This window comes from Oryctolagus cuniculus, chromosome 10, assembly GCF_964237555.1.
Source record: "Oryctolagus cuniculus chromosome 10, mOryCun1.1, whole genome shotgun sequence".
NCBI lineage: Eukaryota > Metazoa > Chordata > Mammalia > Lagomorpha > Leporidae > Oryctolagus > Oryctolagus cuniculus.
The window spans coordinates 63,973,507-63,996,098 of NC_091441.1; the positions used below are offsets into that span (position 1 = coordinate 63,973,507).

General features: G+C 41.3%; 1 protein-coding gene across 10 annotated transcripts in view; it reads left to right on the plus strand.

Moving 5' to 3' along the window:
• Nucleotides 1-22,592, plus strand: part of ARHGAP28 (Rho GTPase activating protein 28) — a 216,530-nt gene that overhangs the window by 140,845 nt on the left and 53,093 nt on the right. For 8 of the 10 annotated variants that reach the window (XM_070050446.1, XM_002713588.4, XM_051851426.2 and 5 more), the window contains 2 exons: nucleotides 3,985-4,077; nucleotides 18,013-18,102. In XM_070050446.1, the coding sequence (XP_069906547.1) occupies nucleotides 3,985-4,077; nucleotides 18,013-18,102 (183 nt within the window). The remainder of the gene's footprint in view (nucleotides 1-3,984; nucleotides 4,078-18,012; nucleotides 18,103-22,592) is intronic. The other 2 variants (XM_070050445.1, XM_070050449.1) reach the window with 1 other exon arrangement.

Genomic DNA, 22,592 nt, shown 5'->3' on the forward strand with positions numbered 1-22,592 from the left:
CTTCCCGGGTTGGCTACTATCCCTTCCACCTCCGTGGAAGGGCAGTTCCCCCTGGCCACATTCCCCACTTCCGCAGGGGAGCGGCACACCGCCGGCCGGCTCTTCTCGGGGGCTGCACAGGTGTTCCCCTTAGATGTTCCCCATAGATGTTCCTGCTGCATGCCGTCTCTCTCCTCCTTTATAGTCCTCCTCCGCCAATCCTAACTCGGCTGCCCACACGCCAAGTATGCTGCTCTCCAATCAGGAGCAAGTCCTACAGTTTATTGGCTGAACTGGAGGCAGCTGTGCAGAAGCTGTTTACTTCTCTCCCAGCGCCATATTGTGGGAGAGCAGATGCATAGAATAAGTCTTAATTCCAGTAACTCAGTCCAGTCCGGGCTGCTCCCCACAGTATCTTAAGTCCCACAGCACACCCATACTCCTACCCCTACTTGTGGATTCTCTTTAGTCTGGGTTTATTTTATTTCCTTTCTCGTTTTCCTTGCTATCCTCCCATTCTATCTTTTACCTTCTTCCAAACTAGGGAAAACACAACAATGAGTTTCTGCAGATGTTCTCTTTTTCCAGTGTGACATCGGAGAAAGACTTCTACTTTAGAGAGCCACGTCTTGTTCTTTCCTCTGCCTGGAGATCTTCTACCTGGCACACAGGCATGAGTGTACACACACACACACACACACGCACAAGCTCAGCCCACTGTGTGTGGCGTAACAAAATACCCCCAACTGAGTAATTTCTAAAGAACAGAGATGTATTTCTTACAATTCTCAAGGCTGGCAAGGCCTTTGTGCTGTGTCACCCCATGGGGGAAGGAGTAAGAGGGGGGTGCAGGTGGAGAGAGAGAATGAATGAACACGAAGGGGCTACACACATCCTTTTATTCTCCAGATAACAAACCCACTTTCATGGTAGCAGCGTTAATCCATTCAAGATGATGGTGCCTTCATGGCCCAGTCACCTCCTACATATGTCACCTCTCAATTCCATCGCATTAGGAAGTAAGTGTCTAACACGTGCTTTTGGAGCAGGGGAAACACATTCCAACTAAAGCTCAAGCACACACCTTCGGTGCCAAAAGAGAGGAGAAGGACTTCATTGCATACAAAGCTGATGTTTTCTGTTCATTCTCCTTCCTATCCAGGTCTTTCATGGAAGTCCAGATCAGCCTGGTATTGAGGTCTGTTTTTGGTTCCAAGCCCAGGCATCTACCCAGGAAATCTTCCCAAAACAGGCTGTTCATTCACTTCATTTCAAGTTCTTGTCTTGGGTTCGTCCCTACCTACTGCTGTTGGGTGTCTTGGGATTGGCAGGAGATCTGTCTGGCTTCTCTGCTGAGGAACCACTTTACATGAAATTATCTTGGCCATGGCCTTTGAATTTTTTTTTTTTAACAGGCAGAGTGGACAGTGAGAGAGAGAGACAGAGAGAAAGGTCTTCCTTTGCCGTTGGTTCACCCTCCAATGGCCGCCGCGCTGATCCGATGGCAGGAGCCAGGAGCCAGGTGCTTTTCCTGGTCTCCCATGGGGTGCAGGGCCCAAGCACCTGGGCCATCCTCCACTGCACTCCCTGGCCACAGCAGAGAGCTGGCCTGGAAGAGGGGCAACCGGGACAGAATCCGGCGCCCCAACCGGGACTAGAACCTGGTGTGCCGGTGCCGCTAGGCGGAGGATTAGCCTAGTGAGCCGCGGCGCCGGCCATGGCCTTTGAATTTTTTACTTTGAGCTTTTTTTACTTGGTATGTGTGTGTGTATTGTGTTTGCTTCTTAAGGATTTACTCTTCCCTTGCTAACAGTGTTGAGTTATGTTAGTCTAAGACTGAGAACATTTCCACAATTATCAAGCAAAATATTTACTTTTAATTTTCCAGGAATTTATGACTGTTTCTGATTTGTTACTAGAACACCTTGGTTTCCAGGGCCATTTTGGATCTTTCCTTATCAAAATATGTGCCTCCTTGACATGGAGTGATTAGGTAGAGGCAGAGGGAGTAACGTGCAATCAGTCCTCCATCCTGAAGTTCTCCTGCACTGCTTCTTGAGCATTATTGCCACTTAATAATGTATGTTTTATTATTAATATAATATTTACACTTTGAAGAAAGTTAGAAATACAGAGAAGCAAGATGGAAATAGCAGTTTCTAAGGTCTCATGTACCAGCTTATTTTTTCATGCATATCTGGTATGCTTGTGGGGAGCAACCCGGACTGGACTGAGTTACTGGAATTAAGACTTATTCTATGCATCTGCTCTCCCACAATATGGCGCTGGGAGAGGAGGCAACAGCTTCTACCCAGCTGCCTCTCACCAACTTGACAAGCTGCAGGACCTGCTCCTGATTGGAGGAGAGCAGCGTACTCGGCGTGTGGGCAGCCGAGTTAGGATTGGCGGAGGAGGACTATAAAGGAGGAGAGAGACGGCATGCACCAGGTACATCTAAGGGGAACATCTATCTGAAGGAACACCTGTGCAGCCCCCGAGAAAGCCGGCCGGCGGTGTGCCGCTCCCCCGCGGAAGTGGGGAATGTGGCAGGGGGAACCGCCCTTCCACGGAGGTGGAAGGGTCGGTAGCCAACCCGGGAAGAACCAGCAGCAAACCCGGGGAGGGCCGAGCAGACGAAAGAACAACGCAGAATCCTGTGTCGTTCCTCCACGAAGACGGGGAGCGACAATGCTTAACTTGCAAAAATTTTCCTCAATTGTGAAATGTAATAATATTTGCCTCTTAATTTGGGGGACATCATGTATGACAAATGCTGTAATATCTTACAACTTATGCACAGGGCCCATAAGAAAGAAGCTGAAAGGAGTTTAGTCTCCAAATATACTTCCTGCACAGTGAAATATGGTGCTTTGCCAACATTTAGTGAATGGGAATGAAATATTTGATTCAGTCCTGTGTATTAATGAGGCAATCAGCTTAATGTATTTCCAATTCATAGTTTTTGAAACTGACTCTTCCTGTTTTTGAATTAGGAATCATTACAGAATAGAGTTATAAAGTCTCATTTCAAAATAGCAAGGTTTTATCAGTAAGCTGCATCCTTTAGGCAGTTAGAGGTTGACTTTCCTTATACAACAAGCTCAAGGGAGATGTCCATGACTGGTATGGCTGCCCTGGCACAGAGCCACTGACTTTTCCATCTTTGCATTCTGCTGTCCTCTGTAACCAGGCTAATAGTTAATCCTCAGAGGCTGCCTGGGCAACACAGACACTATGTCCATGCTCCTGGAAGAGCATTGGCCAGCTGATCCCATTCACTTTAACGAGAACACATTAACTCTCCTGGGTGTCCCACTGGGTACAAGTCCACTTCTCCCATTGGACAAAACCATCACACGATCACCCTTACTTGGGTAGACAGGTAGCATCGTGGAGTAAAATCTCGCTATTCCTAAGAATAGCAAAGTAAAGTGAAATTTTGCAGGCAGCTAACATTGTCTGCCTCTTAGATAAATTCCATTATAACACACAGCATTTTTGAGGATCCATATTATGGACAAATCATTAAATGACATTATCAATGCTCAAGTAGTCCTTAACTCTGTGTAGCTCCACAGAACTGAGCATACGTGGGTATATATGTATAACTGTGTAATGAGTGCACAGTCATATTTGAAAGCTGCACCTGGATAAAAATGACTTTTGAAGTGTGAATGTTTGGACTAGTGGTTACAATACCAGTGAAGATACCTATGTCCCAAATTGGAGTACCTGGGCCCAAATCCTAGCTCTTGCTCCTGACTCCAGGTTTCTGCTAACAAAGACTCTTAGGGGCAGTGGTAGTGATTCAAGTGTTTGAGTTCCTGCTACCCACATGGGAGACCTGGCTTCTGGCTTTGGCAATGCCCAGCCACAGATATTTCTGGTATTTGGAGAATTTGCCAATGGATGGGAGGTCTCTCTCTCTCACACCCCTCCCCATCTCCCTCCCTCATTAAGTAAATTTTTAAAACTTTAAAAGGTGACTTTCATTTCTTTCATTAGACAGGTGCTTCTTGTGACAACCATACTACACAGCTGGATGGCACTGAAGAAGACAAGGAGCTCCCAGGAGTTATCACCACAAGTGGTCCCATGGTGAGTTACAGCAGGGGGATTGGTGGGAGTGCAAGAGGAAGCCATGTCTTCAAGACAAACACCCAGCACTTGGAAAAATTGCAACATCATTAAGATGATTGGAAAACTGCAGCTGTCAGCATGCCTATCTGCCTTTGAGCAATTTATAAGAAAAAATACTCAGTAATTGTAAGTGGGTTCAAGTTTAATAGGAAAATCAACAAATAACTGAATCTCTTCAGAACAGATTCGACCCTAAGGAGTCAATGATTATGAGTGTTTCTGTTTTTGGTAGATATTGTGTCCTTAAATTTTTTTCTTCAATTTGACACACTCTCTTAAAACTGCCGGTCCCACCAAGTCACACGTCTTCCTGCAGTAGCATCAGCTGTGCTTGGGTTTTCTGCTGTCCCCCCATAGGGACGGATCCTTGCTCCTGACAACACTGGAACCCTGGGTGTCCAGTTCCTTTCTCTTTCTCTCTTCTCCCTTCCCTTTCCACAGCAGATGCCTCTACCCCCCACTTCTCCAGAGCAGGGCAGTCAGCCAAACTTGAGGACAGTGATCAGGCCTCAATCACTGTACCACAGAGCAAGATGGCTTTGATTATGGGACACGCAGAGCCTCTTCTCACATCTGTTTCTACTTGCAGTCCTATCCTAAACTGTCTTTCTCTCCCTTTGTGTAGTTTATGTAATTTATTTTCCCTTTGGTTTTTCCATTTCCACATCTCTTCTCCTAGCTTCCTCCCAACCACAAAAAAAAAAAAAAAAAAAAAAAAAAAAAAAAAAAAAAAAAGAAGCAAAACAGAAAATCCAAATAGTTTCTGTCTTCCCGGCGGAAGTGATATTTGAGGGAGACTTTGATTTTGAAGGGGCAGTCATATACAAACCCAGGTGTGGCTACTCATACCTGTAGTCATTTTCCTTCTTAATGTAGAGGAGATAGCAGAGTCATTTCCAGAATGTTCTCCATTGGCTTTCTTCCTTGATGTTGTTTTGATGGGGTGTTAGGTAAATTTTGGAGAAGAACCCCATTCCTTCCATCTCTTTTTGACTAGGGTTGCTAGGATTATTTTTCCTCTTTCTTTGGTTACATTTTGTTGATTCTGCTAAGCTGTAGGAGAGACAGGCTTGAGTGCCTGACTTAATTCTCATTTTTTCCCAGATAATAGTCTTTCTTATTACAGAAGTAACTTGAAAACTCCTTTACATATTATAAATTCTCCATAATCTGGTACCTATTTCCAAACCTTAGTTCTTGTGAATTAACCACACAAATCCTCTACTTTTCAAACAGATCAAATTTCACTTTCAAAAAAAATACCCAGTGTTTTCCAGTGTGAACATTTTATTAAGTCCTTTCACACATCTTTCAATGGGCAAAAACTTCCAACAGATACTTCACTCAAGAAGATTCAAGGATGGCAAATAAAATCTTGAAAAGCTAATCAGTATTGTTAATGATTAAGGAAATGCAAATAAAACATGTCTAGAAACCTGTAGAATGACTGAAATTAAAAAGACCAATCATTCAAAGCAATGCCAAGATCTGAAGCTTTTAAACATTTCTGGTGGAAATGTGAAGTGGTATATCCACTTAAAAATAATTTTGTCAACTCTTAAAATGTTAGCTTTATGCTTATCATAAGACCCAGCCATTCCTCTTGCAAATCATATGTATCTATATAGAGTCTTATCTACAAATGTTCTTTGTAATAGACTCAAACTATAGAAAACAGCTCAGACGTCCATCTGCAGGTACATAAATGGTCATATATCTATCTACACAATGCAATACCACTCAGCAAAAAAAAAAAAAAAAGCAATGAACTGATTATACACACAACACAAAGTGATCTAAAAGTAATTATGCCAAGTGAAAGAAGCCAAAGAAATCTTTCAATCTACATAAAATTACAGAAAGCGTAGTCTCACCTAAGGTGAGAGCAAGAAAATTGGTGATTGGAGACTTGGGAGCAGGCTAGGAGAGGAAGAAGGAGAAATTCCCAAGGGACATGAGGATGCTTTGCAGGTTACTGGTTTTGTTCATTCTTTTTGACTTTGGTCTAAATTTTTGTCCGAATTCTCAAATTCTATGCTTTCTACACTCTAAAGTGGGTGATTAATTGTGTATCAGCTCTATCTTAATAAGCCTTAATAAACCAAAAAAGAGTCTATGTAAAATTGTACAATTTCATTAATAACCAAGTATTTATCTTGTAGTAAGCTTCTTCTAATAAAGGAGTATTCATGTATTACATGTGATTTACCTTTGACTCTAAATCACAAATGCTACTAAATCCAGGCATTTACAAAAGATTTACATTCCAATCTAACCTGTCCTACAAATCACGTCTTACATGGATGAATAAAGATATTTTCCTTATGTTCAGTCAACATAAATGAAATATTCTTTTGAGATGTTAGTTTATTGAAAAGGCAAAACAATCCATCTAGTCAACTTCCAATGCCATAAGTGAAGCTCAAATAGCTACACTTCTGTTGATTCATAATTCACTGCAAAATACGATCATACCATCTGTTAAAAATCGTCAGTTACATCTGTGTTTGCTTCATATTAAAAAGCTAAGGAACCTTGATTTACACAAGAGCTTGTTTTATTAACAAAGCAAAAAGTTGGTGGTAAAGGATGGTATAACCACAAAACAATGCAGTGGGAATCCGAGTGCGGACTTCTAACATTTTCCTTTTGTGCTATCCCTTAGCATGTAGTTTTAATCCTCATACCTACAAGATATATACCATGCTGATGTCCTTATTAGCTGATTTTTTTAAAAGATTTATTTAATAAATATAAATTTCATAACTACAAATTTTGGATTATAGAGGTTCTTCCCCCCATACCTGCCCTCCCACCCACAAATCATTCCATCTTCTACTCCTGCTCCCATCCCATTTTTCATTAAGATTGATTTTTAATTATCTTTATATACAGAAGATCAACTTAGTATATACGAAGTAAAGATTTCAACAGTTTGCACCCACACAGACAAACAAAGTATAAAGTACTGTTTGTGTAGTAGTTTTACCGTTAATTCTCATAGTACAAAACATTAGGGACAGAGATCCTACAAAGAAGTAAGTGCACAGTGACTCCTGGTTTTTTTTTAAATTTTATTTAATAAATATAAATTTTGAAAGTACAACTTTTGGATTATAGTGGCTTTTCCCCCCATAACCTCCCTCCCAGCCACAACCATTCCATGTCCCACTCCCTCTCCCATCCCATTCTTCAAGATTCATTTTCAATTATCTTTACATACAGAAGATCAACTTGGTATATACTAAGTAAAGATTTCAACAGTTTATACCCACACAGATACACAAAGTATAAAGTACTGTTTGAGTAGTAGTTTTACCATTAATTCTCATAGTACAACACATTAAGGACAGAGATCCTACATGGGAGCAAGTGTACAGTGACTCCCGTTGTTGATTTAAAACTGACACTCTTGTTTATGACATCAGTAATCACCTGAGGCTCTTGTCATGAGTTGCCAAGGCTATGGAAGCCTCTTGAGTTCACAAACTCTGACCTTATTTAAACAAGGCCATAATCAAAGTAGAATTTCTCTCCTCCCTTCAGAAAAAGGTACCTCCTTCTTTGATGGCCCTTTCTTTCCACTGGGATCTCACTCACAGAGCTCTTTCATTTAGGCCCTTTTTTTTTTTTTTTTAACCACAGTGTCTTGGCTTTCCATGCCTGAGAAACTCTCATGGGCTTTTTAGCCAGATCCAAATGCCTTAGGGGCTGATTCTGAGGCCAGAGTGCTGTTTAGGGCATCTGCCATTCTATGAGTCTGTTGTGTATCCTGCTTCCCATGTTGGATCATTCTCTCCTTTTTAATTCTCTCAATTATTATTAGCAGACACTAGTCTTGTTTATGTGATCCCTTTGACACTTTATCCTATCTTTATAATCAATTATGAACTGAAATTGATCACCTTGACTAGTGAGATGGCATTGGTACATGCCAGCTTGATAGGATTGATTTGGAATCCCCTGGCATGTTTCCAGCTCTACCATTAGGGGTAAGTCCGAGTGACCATATGCCAAACTGTATATCTCCTCCCTCCCTTATTCCCAGTCTTATTTTTAGCAGGGATCAATTTTCAGTTGGATTTAAACTTCTAAGAATAATTGTGCATTAATTAAAGAGTTCAACCAATGGAATTAAGTAGAACAAAAAATACTAAAAGGAATAAAATAGTAAGTTGTTCCTCTACAGTCAGAACAAGGGCTGATTAAGTCATTGTTTTTCATAGTGTCCATTTTACTTCTACAGGTTTCCTTTTAAGTGCTCAGTTAGTTGTCCCAATCAGGGAGAACATATGATATTTGTCCCTTTGGGACTTGCTTATTTCACTCAGCATGATGTGTTCCAGATTCCTCCATTTTGTTGCAAATGACTGGATTTCATTTCTTTTTACCGTTGTATAGTATTCTATAGAATACATATCCTATAATTTCTTTATCTGGTCTTCTGTTGATGGGCATTTAGGTTGATTCCATGTCTTAGCTATTGTGAACTGAGCTGCAATAAGCATTGAGGTGCAGATAGCTCTTTTATTTGACAATTTAATTTCCTTTGGGTAAATTCCAAGGAGTGGGAAGGCTAGTTCATATGGTAGGGCTATATTCAGATTTCTGAACTGTCTTCCATAGTGGGTTTACCAGTTTGCATTCCCACCAACAGTGGGTTAGTGTCCCTTTTTCCCCACATTCTCACCAGCATCTGTTGTTAGTTGATTTCTGAATGTAAGCCATTCTAACCAGGGTGAGGTGAAACCTCATTGTGGTTTTGATTTGCATTTCCTTGATGGCTAGTGATCCTGAACATTTTTTCATGTGTTTGTTGGCTGTTTGGATTTCCTCTTTTGAAAAAAATGTCTATTTAGTCCTTGGCCCATCTCTTAAGTGGGTTGTTGGTTTTGTTGTTGTGGAGTTTCTTGATCTCTTTGTAGATTCTGGTTATTAATTCTTTATCAGTTGCATAATTTTCAAATATCTTTTCCATTTCTTTTGGTTGCCTCTTCACTTTCCTGACTGTTTCTTTTGCAATACAGAAACTTCTCAATTTGATGTGATCCCAATTGTTAATTTTGGCTTTGACTGCCTGTGCCTTTGGGGTCTTTTCCAAGAATTCTTTGCCTGTGCCAGTATCTTGCAGGGTTTCTCTGATGTTCTCTAATAATTTGATGGTGTCGAGTCATGGGCTTAGATCTTTAATCCATGTTGAGTGGATTTTTGTATAAGGTGTAAGGTAGGGGTCTTGCGTCATGCTTCTGCAAGTGCAAATCCAGTTTTTCCAGCACCATTTTTTGAATAGACTGTCCTTGCTCCAGGAATTGGTTTTAGATCATTGATCAAATATAAGTTGGCTGTAGATGTTTGGGTTGATTTCTGGTGTTTCTATTCTGTTCCATTGGTCTATCCATCTGTTTCTGTACCAGTACCATGTTGTTTTGATTACAACTGCCCTGTAGTAAGTCTTGAAATCTAGTATTGTCATGCCTCCAGCTTTGTTTTTGTTGTACAGTATTGCTTTAGCTATTCAAGGTCTCCTGTGCCTCCAAATGAATTTCAGCATGATTTTTTTTCCAGATCTGAGAAGAATGTCTTCAGTATTTTGATTGGTATCGCATTGAATGTATAAATTGCTTTTGGGAGAATGGACATTTTGATGATGTTGATTCTTCCAATCCATGAGCATGGAAGATTTTTCCATTTTGTGGTATCCTCTTCTATTTCTTTCTTTAAGATTTTGTAATTCTCATCATAGAGCTCTTTGACATCCTTGGTTAAGTTTATTCCAAGGTATTTGTTTTTGTAGCTATTGTGAATGGGATTGTTTTTTGAGTTTTTTCTCAGCCATGGCATTGTCTGTGCATACAAAGGCTGTTGATTTTTGTGCATTGATTTTATATCCTGCTACTTTGCCAAACTTTTCTATGAGTTCCAATAGTCTCTTAGTAGAGTTCTTTGGATCCCCTAAATAAAGAATCATATCGTCTGCAAAGAGGGATAGTTTGACTTCTTCCTTCCCAATTTAAAGAAAATTGACGCACCATTGGCCCAAATAACTGAAAAAAGGAGAGAGAAGACCCAAATCAATAAAATCAGAGATGGAAAAGGGAATGAAACAACAGACACCACAGAAATAAAAAGTCTTCAGAAATTACTACAAGGACTTGTATGCCAGCAAACAAGGAAACCCATCAGAAATGGATAGATTCCTGGACACATACAACCTACCTAAATTGAACCATGAAGACATAGAAAACCTAAACATACCCATAACCGAGTCAGAAATTGATTCAGTAATAAAGGCCCTCCAAACAAAAAAAAGCTCAGGACCGGATGGATTCACTGCTGAATTCTATCAGACATTTAAAGAAGAACTAACTCCAATTCTTCTCAAACTATTCAGAACAACTGAAAGAGAGGGAATCCTACCAAATTCTTTCTGTGAAGCCAGCATCACCTTAATTCCTAAACCTGAAAGAGATGCAGCAGAGAAAGAGATTTACAAACCAATTTCCCTAATGAACATAGACGCAAAAATCCTCAATAAAATTCTGGCCAAAAGAATGCAACAACACATCAGAAAGATCATCCACCCAGACCAAGTGGGATTTATCCCTGGTATGCAGGGATGTTTCAATGTTCACAAATCAATCATTGTGATACACCACATTAACAGACTGCAGAAGAAAAACCGTGTGGTTTATCTCAATAGAAGCAGAGAAAGCATTTGATAAAATACAACACCCTTTCATGATGAAAACTCTAAGCAAATTGGGTATAGAAGGAACATTCCTGAACACAAGGCAATTTATAAAAACCAACGGCCAGCATCGTATTGAATGAGGAAAAGTTGGAAGCATTTCCATTGGTACCAGACAGGGATGCCCAGTCTCACCACTGCTATTCAATATAGTACTGGAAGTTTTAGCTGGAGCCATTAGGCAAGAGAAAGAAATTACAGGGACTCCTGTTGTTGATTTAACAATTGACACTCTTATTTATAATATCAGTAATCACCTGAGGCTCTTGTCATGAGCTGCCAAGGCTATGGAAGCCTCTTGAGTTCACAGACTCCGAGCTTATTTAGACAAGGCCATAATCAAAGTGGAAGTTCTGTCCTCCCTTCAGAGAAAGGTACCTCCTTCTTTGATGGCCCGTTCTTTCCACTGGGATCTCACTCACAGAGATCTTTCATTTAGGCCATTTTTGTTGTTGTTGTTTTGCCACAGTGTCTTGGCTTTCCATACCTGAGAAATTCTCATGAGCTTTTTAGCTGGATCCAAATGCCTTAAGGGCTGATTCTGAGGCCAGAGTACTCTTTAGGGCATCTGCCATTCTATGAGTCTGTTGTGTATCCTGCTTCCCATATTGGATCGTTCTCTCCTTTTTAATTCTCTCAATTATTATTAGCAGACATTGGTCTTATTTCTGTGATCCCTTTGACACTTTATCCTATTTTATAATAAATTATGAACTTAAACTGATCACTTTAACTAGAAAGATGGCATTGGTACCTGCCAACTTAATGGGATTTAGGGTCCCATGGCACATTTCTAGATTTATTATTAGGGAAAAGTCCGAGTGAGCATGTGCCAAACTGTATATCTCCTCCCTCTCTTATCCCCACTCTTTTTTTTTTTTTTTTTTGGACAGGCAGAGTTAGACAGTGAGAGAGAGAAAAAGAGAGAGAGTTATAGACAGTGAGAGAGAGACAGAGAGAAAGGTCTTCCTTCCATTGGTTCACTCCCCTAATGGCCACTACGGCTGGTGCTGCACAGATCCAAAGCCAGGAGCTGGGTGTTTCCTCCCAGTCTCCCATGCAGGTGCAGAGACCCAAGCACTTGGGCCATCCTTCACTGCCCTTCTGGGCCACAAAAGAGAGGTGGACTGGAAGAGGAGCAACTGAGACTAGTACCCAGCACCCCAACCGGGACTAGAACTCCGGGTGCCGGTGCTGTAGGCAGAGGATTAGCCAAGTGAGCCACGGCACTGGCCCTCCCACTCTTATTTTTAACAGGGATCAATTTTCAGTTGGATTTAAACTTCTAAGAATAATTGTGCATTAATTAAAGAGTTCAACCAATGGTATTAAGTAGAAAAAGAAAATACTAAAAAGAATAAAATAGTAAGCTGTTCCTTGACAATCAGAACAAGGGCTGATCAAGTCATTGTTTCTCATAGTGTCCATTTCACTTCTACAGGTTTCCTTTTAAGTGCTCAGTTAGTTGTACCAATCAGGGAGAGCATATGATATTTGTCCCTTTGAGACTTGCTTATTTCACTCAACAGGATGTTTTCCAGATTCCTCCATTTTGTTGCAAATGACTGAATTTCATTTTTTTTAATGCTGTGTAGTATTCTATAGAGTACATAGCCAGTCTTCTGGTTAACTGATTTTTTTTTAATAAATAGCCTGCATACAATGTCTGTCTGATTCCATTTAAGAGACAGACAAGTTCATATACATACACATACACACACACACACACACACACACAGATCTCCCATCTGCTGATTCACTCCCCAAATGCCCATTGTGGCCATGACGGGGCTGGCCAAAGCTGGGAACTGGGAACACATTGCAGGTCTCCTGTATGGGTGGAAGGAGCCCAACTACCCTTCCAAGGTCTATGTTGGCAGGGAGCTGGGCCAGGAATCAAACTCAGTCACTCTAATATGGAATAGTGGGAGTCCTAACAATGATTTTGAGTGTTATTACCAAGTGCCCAACCCGAATCTCTCTTATTTTCATTGATAGATTTTTATACTCTCATATGACATTATGATTTTATTGCTTTTCTTGCTTGAGTTGCTTCTCTACTTCATAAATAAGCTTCACTTTTTCACTTATACTGTGCAACTTCTTAAACCTTATGAATTTTTACTTTTTTGTGTGTGTTGCAGGAGTTGTAAACTTTCACAGGGATTTTCTCTTTATTTAATTCATTTTGGTCAACACTCAGTCCTGTTCCTCTGAGACCTTTTTTTATTCTCTTCAATTCCTGAACATTTTCTTCTATTATATCTTAAATTATGTCTTCTCCCCATTTTCTATGTGCCACCTTTCTAGAACACATATTAGATGTATGTTACTTTGCTAAAATTGAACTTTATTGTCTGTTTTTTTTTTCTCATACTAATCTGTTTCTCCTTTGCTCCACACTTCTTCAACTTTGTGCCCAAGATTAGTAGATTTTTTCTTGGTCATTATTATATTATTCATCTTGTCTCTTTTTATCAGGCCCAGATTCCATTACCAATTCCAGCTGTGGAGGTGCCCCCTGGGAAACATCAAGTACCTTGGTCCCTGGTCCCTGTCTCCTACAGAGGGACTCAGACTGAGGTCCAATCTCCTGGCTTCAGCCTGGCCTGGCCTTAGCTATTGCAGGCATTTGGGGAATGAATCAACAGTTGGAAGATCTCTGGATCTCTTTATGTCTGTGTCTCTCTCTCTCTCTTTCAAATAAAAATAAAAATTAATAAAAACTTAAAAATAATAGTCCATGTAGAAATGGAGTTAAAAGGCAAGTTTAAAAAATTAATGAATCAGTAACGACATGTTATTAACTAAAGCCCATGATTAGATGTGAGCGATTACTTCCGAACAAGACCACCAAACCTCATGGTCTTCCTGTCCAGCTCCCTAGCCTCTCTTCCAGCGCTACTCCCCATGTCTATCAAAGCCCCATCACAACAGAGGAATGTGATGGGACACACTCAAGGACTCCACCTGATGAAACCTAATGTGAAAGATGTTCCCCAAAGCAGAAAATACCAGCACAGTTGCAGGGGACTCCAGCTCTTTGGGCCCCTAAAGTTTTTGCACAGCTGAATCTTTTTTATTTTTTTATTTTTATTTTTTGACAGGCAGAGTGGACAGTGAGAGAGAGAGACAGAGAGAAAGGTCTTCCTTTTCCGTTGGTTCACCCCCCAATGGCCGCAGCGGCCGGCGCACCGCGCTGATCCAAAGCCAGGAGCCAGATGCTTCTCCCGGTCTCCCATGCGGGTGCAGGGCCCAAGCACTTGGGCCATCCTCCACTGCACTCCCGGGCCACAGCAAAGAGCTGGGCAGGAAGAGGGGCAACTGGGACAGAATCCGGCACCCTGAATGGGACTAGAACCCGGTGTTAGCCTAGTGAGCTAAGGCAGCGCCTTAATTAGTTTTTCACTTGATTCCTATAGGAAACTGTTGTGTAGTTCCTTTCAGTTGAATAGATTTGAATAGATCTGTGTTTCCAAAAAGCCAATATTCGCCGGCGCCGCAGCTCACTAGGCTAATCCTCCACCTTGCGGCGCCGGCACACTGGGTTCTAGTCCCGGTCGGGGCGCCGGATTCTGTCCTGGTTGCGCTTGCCGCGGCGGCCATTGGAGGGTGAACCAACGGCAAAGGAAGACCTTTCTCTCTGTCTCTCTCTCTCACTGTCCACTCTGCCTGTAAAAAAATAAAAATTGCAAAAAAAAAGCCAATATTGTGAGTGGGCTGTGCTTAACATTAAGGTGTACAGAGGTACTGGACTGGTTAGTATACACTCTCCCTAAACTCTGGTTTGTTGCTTCCGGACAAAGCTGACTTTGGTTTCGTTCTTCCTTTGGAATTCCTTGTCCCTTAAACCCCTGTACTCACGTTAGGAACCTGCCCAGCCCCTAGCCACTTAGTTGACTTTATTTATATTGCATTTCTTGGGACTTTGCCTATAAGTATATAAGGGGCTGTATAGCACTATTTAAGTGGGGAGAGGCCCACCTGACTTCCATCTCTGTAAACACTGCTTAACTATTTGTGGCTCCTTCCTTCTTGTTCATTCTATACTATTTGTTTTCTGCTTCCCTGTCGCTCCCCCTCTTCACGGAGGAACGACACAGGGCCCTGCGCTGTTCTTTTGTCTGCTCGGCCCTCCCCGGGTTTGCTGCTGGTTCTTCCCGGGTTGGCTACCGTCCCTTCCACCTCCGTGGAAGGGCGGTTCCCCCTGCCACTTTCCCCACTTCCGTGGGGGAGCGGCACACCGCCGGCCGGCTCTCTCGGGGGCTGCTCAGGTGTTATTCGGATGTTCCCCTTAGATGTTCCTGGTGCATGTTGTCTCTCTCCTCCTTTATAGTCCTCTTCCACCAATCCCAACTCTGCTACCCACACGCCGAGTACGCTGCTCTCCTCCAATCAGGAGCGGGATCAGCTCCTGCAGGTTACTGGTTGAACTGGAGGCAGCTGTGTAAAAGTTGTTTTTACTCCTCTCCCAGCGCCATATTGTGGGAGAGCAGATGCATAGAATAAGTCTTAATTCCAGTAACTTAGTCTAGTCCGAGTTGCTCCCCATACTTCCCCTCTCTAGAAATTGTTTATACTGCTTTTCAGTAGAAATTTTTATCCCACCAAACACATCTGATTTGCTTTACATCTATAGATGTCTCCATTGGCATGCTATGGAATTCTTTGCTGGTTTCTAGTGCTGTTAAAAATGTTTGTTTAGGCATGGGTGCTGTGGTGCAGCAGGTTAAGGTGCACCTTGGGTACCCACAACCCACATCAGAATGCTGACTTTGATTCCCAGCTACTTTCCTTCTTATCCAGCTTCCTGCTAATGTGCCTGGGAGGCAGCAGATGATAGCCCAGGAACTTGGGTTCTTGCCACCCTTGTGGGAAACCTAGATAGAGTTTCTGGCTTCTGGCTTCCCTCTTACCCAGCCCCCGCTGTTGTAGGTATTTAGGGAGTAAACCAGTGGATGGAATATCTCTATTTCTCTGAGTCTGTCTCTGTCACTCTGCCTTTCAAATAAGTAAGTAAATCATTTTAAAAATTTGTTCCTTTGAAAATATGTATAATATGTATTTTTTTCTTCCAGTTGTAGTGATTTGGGGTAGGAGAGGTGGAAAATAATTGACAGTTAATCATCTTCACTTAAATTCTTTTTCTAGTTCCTGTATTACATTTGATTTTTTTTTAAAAAAAAGCTTTATTCATTAAAATTTTTAATTCTTATTAATTTCAAAGGGATAGAGAGAAAGACCTTCTGCTTGCTGATTCACTCCCCAAATGTCTGCAACAGCCAGGGATGGGCCTAGCTGAAGCCAGGATCCCAGAACTCCATCCAGGTCTAGCACATGGGTAACAGGACCCAAGCACTTGAGCCATCACCTGCTGCACTGCACGGTGGCACCAGCAGGAAACTGGAAAGGATGCAGAACCAGGACTCAAACTCAAGCACTGTGATAGGGAACGTGAGCATCCTGAGCCACATCCTAACTGCTGTAACAAAGGTTTACCACCTCCTTATTCATTCTATAAATCACTACATCTGTCTATAGAAAATTGAGAAGATACAGTCAAATCAAATGAAGAATGGTAGTGTTTTAAGAAGATAAACTACTGCATATTTCTCTGAGAATCAGATATATTCAATTTTGTAATACATTTCCTTTGCTAAAGAAAACTAATTTCAGTAGTATCATTGTATGCTACAACAACAACAAAATCTTAATTCTAGATTTATAAATAAATTTTGCTACTGAATTCTATTCATTATGAAAGGCAATTGTAGAATCTGCTAGAAATGTTAAGATTAGATGAGTTAAAATTGCTTGTGGCTGCATGTAATTAAAAACTAGGAACTATTAGGGCAGTAGGGACTGTATGAGTACAAGTTTGCATTCTGGCTGCTCTGCTTCCAATCCAGTTCCCTGCTAATGCACCCGGGAAAGCAGCAGAAGATGGCCCAAGTACTTAGCCCCGTGCCACCCGAGTGGGAAGCCCAAATGGAGTTCCTGGCTCCTGACTTCAGCCTGGCCCAGTACTGGCTCTGTTCTGGCCATTTGGGGAGTGAAGTAACAGATGAAAGATTTCTCTATCTCCCTTTCTCTTTCTCTAGCTGGCTTTCAAATAAATACATAAATCTCTTTTGCTTAAAAAAAAAAAAAAAAAGTAGGAGCTGTGTTGCTTCCCCTGGAGATGCTCAGTTGAACTGGTCCCGATCTGATGTGGCAGCTGCATGTTGGCAGGGACCCAAACCTTCTGTCTCTGCCATCCTTCGTAGCACCCACCATCCTTATTTGTGCAAGGTGCAGCAACTCCAGGCTGTCATCCATCCATGGCCCTGTCCTGATGTGAGTCAGCTGACCTTACTGTTTTTACTGAGAAGCTGGGGTTTTCCTGGAAGCATTCTTGGTAAGACCTCTCTTACACCTTGTTGACCACACTCATCACTCTTAGCTTTCCTTGCTGCAAACAAACTGGAAATCAGGGTGTTTTTTTTTTTTTTAATTTAAAAACAAGCTTCCTAGTATTAATCCAAGGTGTTATTAAGACTAATGGATGGGCCAGCGCCGCGGCTCACTAGGCTAATCCTCCGCCTAGCAGCGCCGGCACACTGGGTTCTAGTCCCAGTTGGGGCGCCGGATTCTGTCCCGGTTGCCCCTCTTCCAGGCCAGCTCTCTGCTGTGGCCAGGGAGTGCAGTGGAGGATGGCCCAGGTGCTTGGGCCCTGCACCCCATGGGAGACCAGGAAAAGCACCTGGCTCCTGGCTCCTGCCATCGGATCAGCGCGGTGCGCCGGCCGCAGCACGCCGGCCGCGGCGACCATTGGAGGGTGAACCAACGCAAAGGAAGACCTTTCTCTCTGTCTCTCTCTCTCCTCTCTCACTGTCCACTCTGCCTGTCAAAAAAAAAAAAAAAAGACTAATGGAGTTTGTGACAGTACAGAGCAATGTCTGACATAGAGGCCAGTGTCTGTGATGGCCGGCATCTCAGTGGCTCACAACAGAGCTGCATGAGGCTGGATACTATCGTCTATGCACAGGCAGTGGCAATGTTGTACATAAGGCCACAGGCATCTCAGTGTGCACACATAGTGGAATAGGCAGTACGTTAGAAAGTCTCTTCCTGAATAAGAATGGTACTTTTATTTTTCCATTTAGCCAGATGATGCTTCTCTCAACAGTACCACCCTGTCCGATGGAGCCCAGGATGAAGAAGGGAGTTTTGCAGTTCCCAGGAACGGCTCCAGGGTAAGTCCTCACCTATCAATGTGATTTCATTTCAAGGCAAAAGCTGCAACTAATGTAGGAAGCAGATTTTTAAAAAATCCTTGAACTAAGGCTGCAAAGAAACCACAGCTGCCAGGAGGTTGATCAACTTCATAAAAATGAGGAAGAAGCAAACTCAACCCTTGGAAATGAAAAGATTGCAGTTGGAAGGAAGACTTCGTGAATTCCTACTGCTGTGGCTAAAAGTCCAAGAACATTCTTCACATGTATCAGTGAGGAGGGATTTGTTAACGTGGCTGAAAAGCCCATGAGAGCATTTCAGGCATGGAAAGCTGAAACCCTATGGCAAAAAGTGTCCTACAGAAAGGACCTCTGTGGGTGAGACCCTAGTAGAAAGAAGTGGCTATAAAAGAAGGATGTACTTTTCTCTGAAGGGAGGAGAGTTACACCTTGCTTTTGGTCTTGTCTAAATACTGAAGGATTTTGTGGATTCAAAAGGCTTCCATAGCCCAGGCAGCTCATGTCAAGAGCCTTGGGTGATCACTGACGACATACATAAAAGTATTAATTGTTAACAACAGGAGTCACTGTGCACTAGCTTCTCATGCAGGACCCCTGTCCTCAAAGAGTTGTATTATGAGAGTTAATAGTAAAACCTGTTCTCAAAAAATCATTTCCTTTTAGTGTATTAAGTGCAGGATACTCTCATGTCTCATAAGTTATAGTTACGTCTAAGTGCTTGCAAAAGATGCATCATTCTTGAGTTCTTCTTAAAAGATAATTAAGTTTCTGGGAAAAAAAAGAATGTTAAAAAAGAAGCAAAATTAACTTCGAGATGCAATGAATTTGAACAGCCCTTGTTTGGACTGTTGAGGAACGTGTTTTTTTTGGTTGTTGTTTGTTTTGATTTTTTTCCTTTTCTTTCTCATACAAATTGTTGAACTCTTTACCTAGAATAGAGTTAATCTACTGTGTATAAAGTTAATTGACAATAGATATTAGTAAAAAAAATAAAACTGGGAATAGGAGAGAGAGGAGGAAGAAGGATGGGAGAGTGGGTGGGAGGGTGGGTACAGTGGGAAGAATTGCTATGTTCCTAAGTTGTATTTATGAAATGCATGTAAATAAATAAAGAAAGAAAGATTAGGTTCACTTTCATCAAAATTTTTTTTCTATACTTGGAAGTTTTTTTTTTCAGATTAACTTAGAAAAAAGACTAAGTCACCCTTAAAAATCTTATTAGGGCCTTATTAAGAATTTAATTTAGATATTAATGTCAAGGATAGAATTCATATATTAAAACATTAAGTCTTCCCATTGAGTAACAATGACTCTGCCATAATATTTATTTGTGTCCTCTATCTTTCAATAAAATTTTATAACTTTATTTCTTTAAGTGTTACACATTTCTTCATAAGTTAATTGCTGGGAACATAACAGTTTGCATTGGTATTTTAAGTAGGAGGGTTTTCTATGGTATTTTCTAGCTTATTTTGCAGAGATGCAAGGAAAGTAGTTATTTTTGTTTCTCACAACACTGTCCTACGTAGCTTCCTTGATGCGACTTTTTTTTTTTTTTTTGACAGGCAGAGTTAGACAGTGAGAGAGAGAGAGAGAGAGAGAGAGAGACAGAGAGAAACGTCTTCCTTCCGTTGGTTCACCCCCCAAATGGCCGCTACGGCCGGCACACTGCGCCAATCCGAAGCCAGGAGCCAGGTGCTTCCTCCTGGTCTCCCATGCGGGTGCAGGACCCAAGCACTTGGGTCATCCTCCACTGCCTTCCTGGGCCACAGCAGAGAGCTGGACTGGAAGAGGAGCAACTGGGACAGAATCCGGCACCCAATCAGGACTAGAACCCAGAGTGCCGGCGCCACAGGCGGAGGATTAGCCTAGTGAGGCGCGGCACCAGCTGGAACAATGTGTTTCTTTCAGGGTGTTTCTGGCCCCTTTATACAACTTTAAAACTAAGAATTTTTTCATTTTATTTTGTGATTTTGGTAGATAGCACTTGCATATACTCTAGTTTTATTTACTCTATCTTTACTATAACTGTTCATCTTAATTATTTCTCTTGTATTAATTGACTAATCATAATAACTTGTAACATTGATTTATAATTTGGGGGAACCTTTGATAAGTTCTTGATTTTTGTCAATAATTCTAATATTTCGTCATTAAGTAGAATGTTTGTTCTAGGTTGTTGAGCCTTGTAATTGCTTTAATCAGGAATAGAGGTTGAAGTATATCAAATGATTGTCCAGTATCTATTAAATGAATATATTATTTTCTTTCTTTAATCAATCACTTTAGGAAATTACACTGATAGATTTTTCTAATATCACATTATAATTGCTTAGATGAACCCTGCCTGTTGTATCATCCTTTTTTTTTATTATGCTGCAGGATTTTGTTTACTGTTTTAGAATTTTAATGTCTATTCTAGCAAGGGATTATTCTATATACATACTCATTTAGAGTTTTTAGCAGTGTTAAGTTAACCTTTATGTAAATATGGTGAGAACTTTGAATACTTTACAAGATTTTTGAGTCACTTAATAAACTATAATGTAAATATATATGATATATATCTATGCATATCTACAATTTAGTGTAAGTGCATTTATGATATAATTTGTTTGTAAGGTCTCCTAGGTCTAATATCATTGTAGGCATGAAACATTGGTTATTTTTTCATTGGATACATATTAATGCTGGTAATGTCTGCGTGTTCTATGAAGCCATGTAATTCATTGAGCATTTCAAAACTGATTTTTATAAATTTATATGTATATGTACATATATACATATACATTTATTTACATGTGTAGCTTCTAAATTGTCTGTGGAGGCAAATATAAAGGGTCTTCAACAATTTCATGGAAAATGTGTATGATGTAATATGTATGATAAAAAACTATACAGCAATTCCAAAACTTTTTGCACCAAAATAAACTTGTCTTTTAATTCCATATTTCCATGAACTTTTTGAAGTAGCCACATATTGCATTTTTTCATTTTTTAAAAAAAGTTTATTAATTTGAAAGGCAGAATGAGAGGGAGAGACAGCTCTTTCATCTGCTGGTTCACTCCCCAAATGGCTGCAACAGCTAGGTCTGGGCCCAACCAAAGCCAAGAGCCTGGAATTCCATCCAGGACTCCCAGGTAAGTGGCAGGGGCCCAAGCACTTGGGCCATCATCCACTGCTTTCCCAGGCACATTAGCAGGGAGCTGGATCAGAAGTGGAGCAGCCTGCATTTGTACTGATACTCAACTGGGATGATGACATCACAGACAGTGGCTAACCCACTTGCCACAATGCCAGCCTCAATATTGCAAATTTTATTCCTCAAATTTGCATCTTTTGTGCTAAATCAGAACTGTAAATAGTTTATTCTATCAATAGTTTTTTTCATTAATAAAGTTTATTTTTAAAGATGTATTTTATTTCTTTGAAAGGGAGATAGAGAAATCTTCCATTTGATGGCACATTCCCCAGCTCACTCCCTTGGGGCTGGGCCAGGCCAAAGCCAGGAGCCCAGAACTTGGTCCTGCTTTAACCCAAGAGGGGTCTTTTGTTTTGCTCTGTTCTGTTTCTAACCCTTACAGTTCGAAGTCTCAGTGTCTCTGCCTGGCCTTCTCCAGCTTCCATAAGTTGAACTTACTCTCTTGAGTAATTGGTTTCCTGTATTTTTCTAATATCGTGAGTCAATTCCTGACATGCCAGTCTCTTGTACTGAAATGCTCCAGATATCTCTGTACTTGCAATGTCTGTTTGCGTTTCTGACCTGAATGCTTTGCCTGTCTCCTCTGCCTTTTGAAAGTGTCTTCCATCATGCTTCCTTGAGTTGTAGGGCAAGCTCAGCCACCTCTGTATGGAAAACCTTCTGGGCGGTGCTTCTTCCTTTTTTGGTGCTTTGCAATTAGTCAGCTTGCATCATGGGTATTAGCTCTCAACAGTGATTTGTCTTTTAGTAATGTTCCACAAATACTGTTCTGCTATCCTCAATATAAGGAGCTCAAAAGCAGGAATTAGGACTCCAACTTCTGCTTCCTCAAGAAAGTCCCAGGGTGATTTACATGCCCAGGAGCCCTGTACTGAGTAGAGTACAGCCAGCGGGCTAGAGGCCAGGCACACCAGCTCAGCAGTGGGCGCTTCCACTCCGCACATTGAGAAACTGACATTCACTAGGGTTGGTTCAGCATCCCACACCTCCAACTTCAAGCCCCAAATGAATAGGAGCCAACAGTCTCTCACTCTTCAGAAAAGTCCTCTCCCGAAGAGGTGAGCTATTTCAAAGTCTGACAAAGCATTTCTTTTTTGGTAAGCTGAAGAAAATCCCTGAAAAGTTGTCCACTTCCTTTTTTTTAGCGATTTTTTGTATGAGAAATCTTCATTCTGTGGTGTGGTTTTGAGCAGCACCAAAAGTCTGGTGGTCAGTGGAGTAGAAGGCCCTAGACTTTGATGTTTTCGTTCCTTCACCACCTCCGTTATTTGGACATCTATGTGTTAA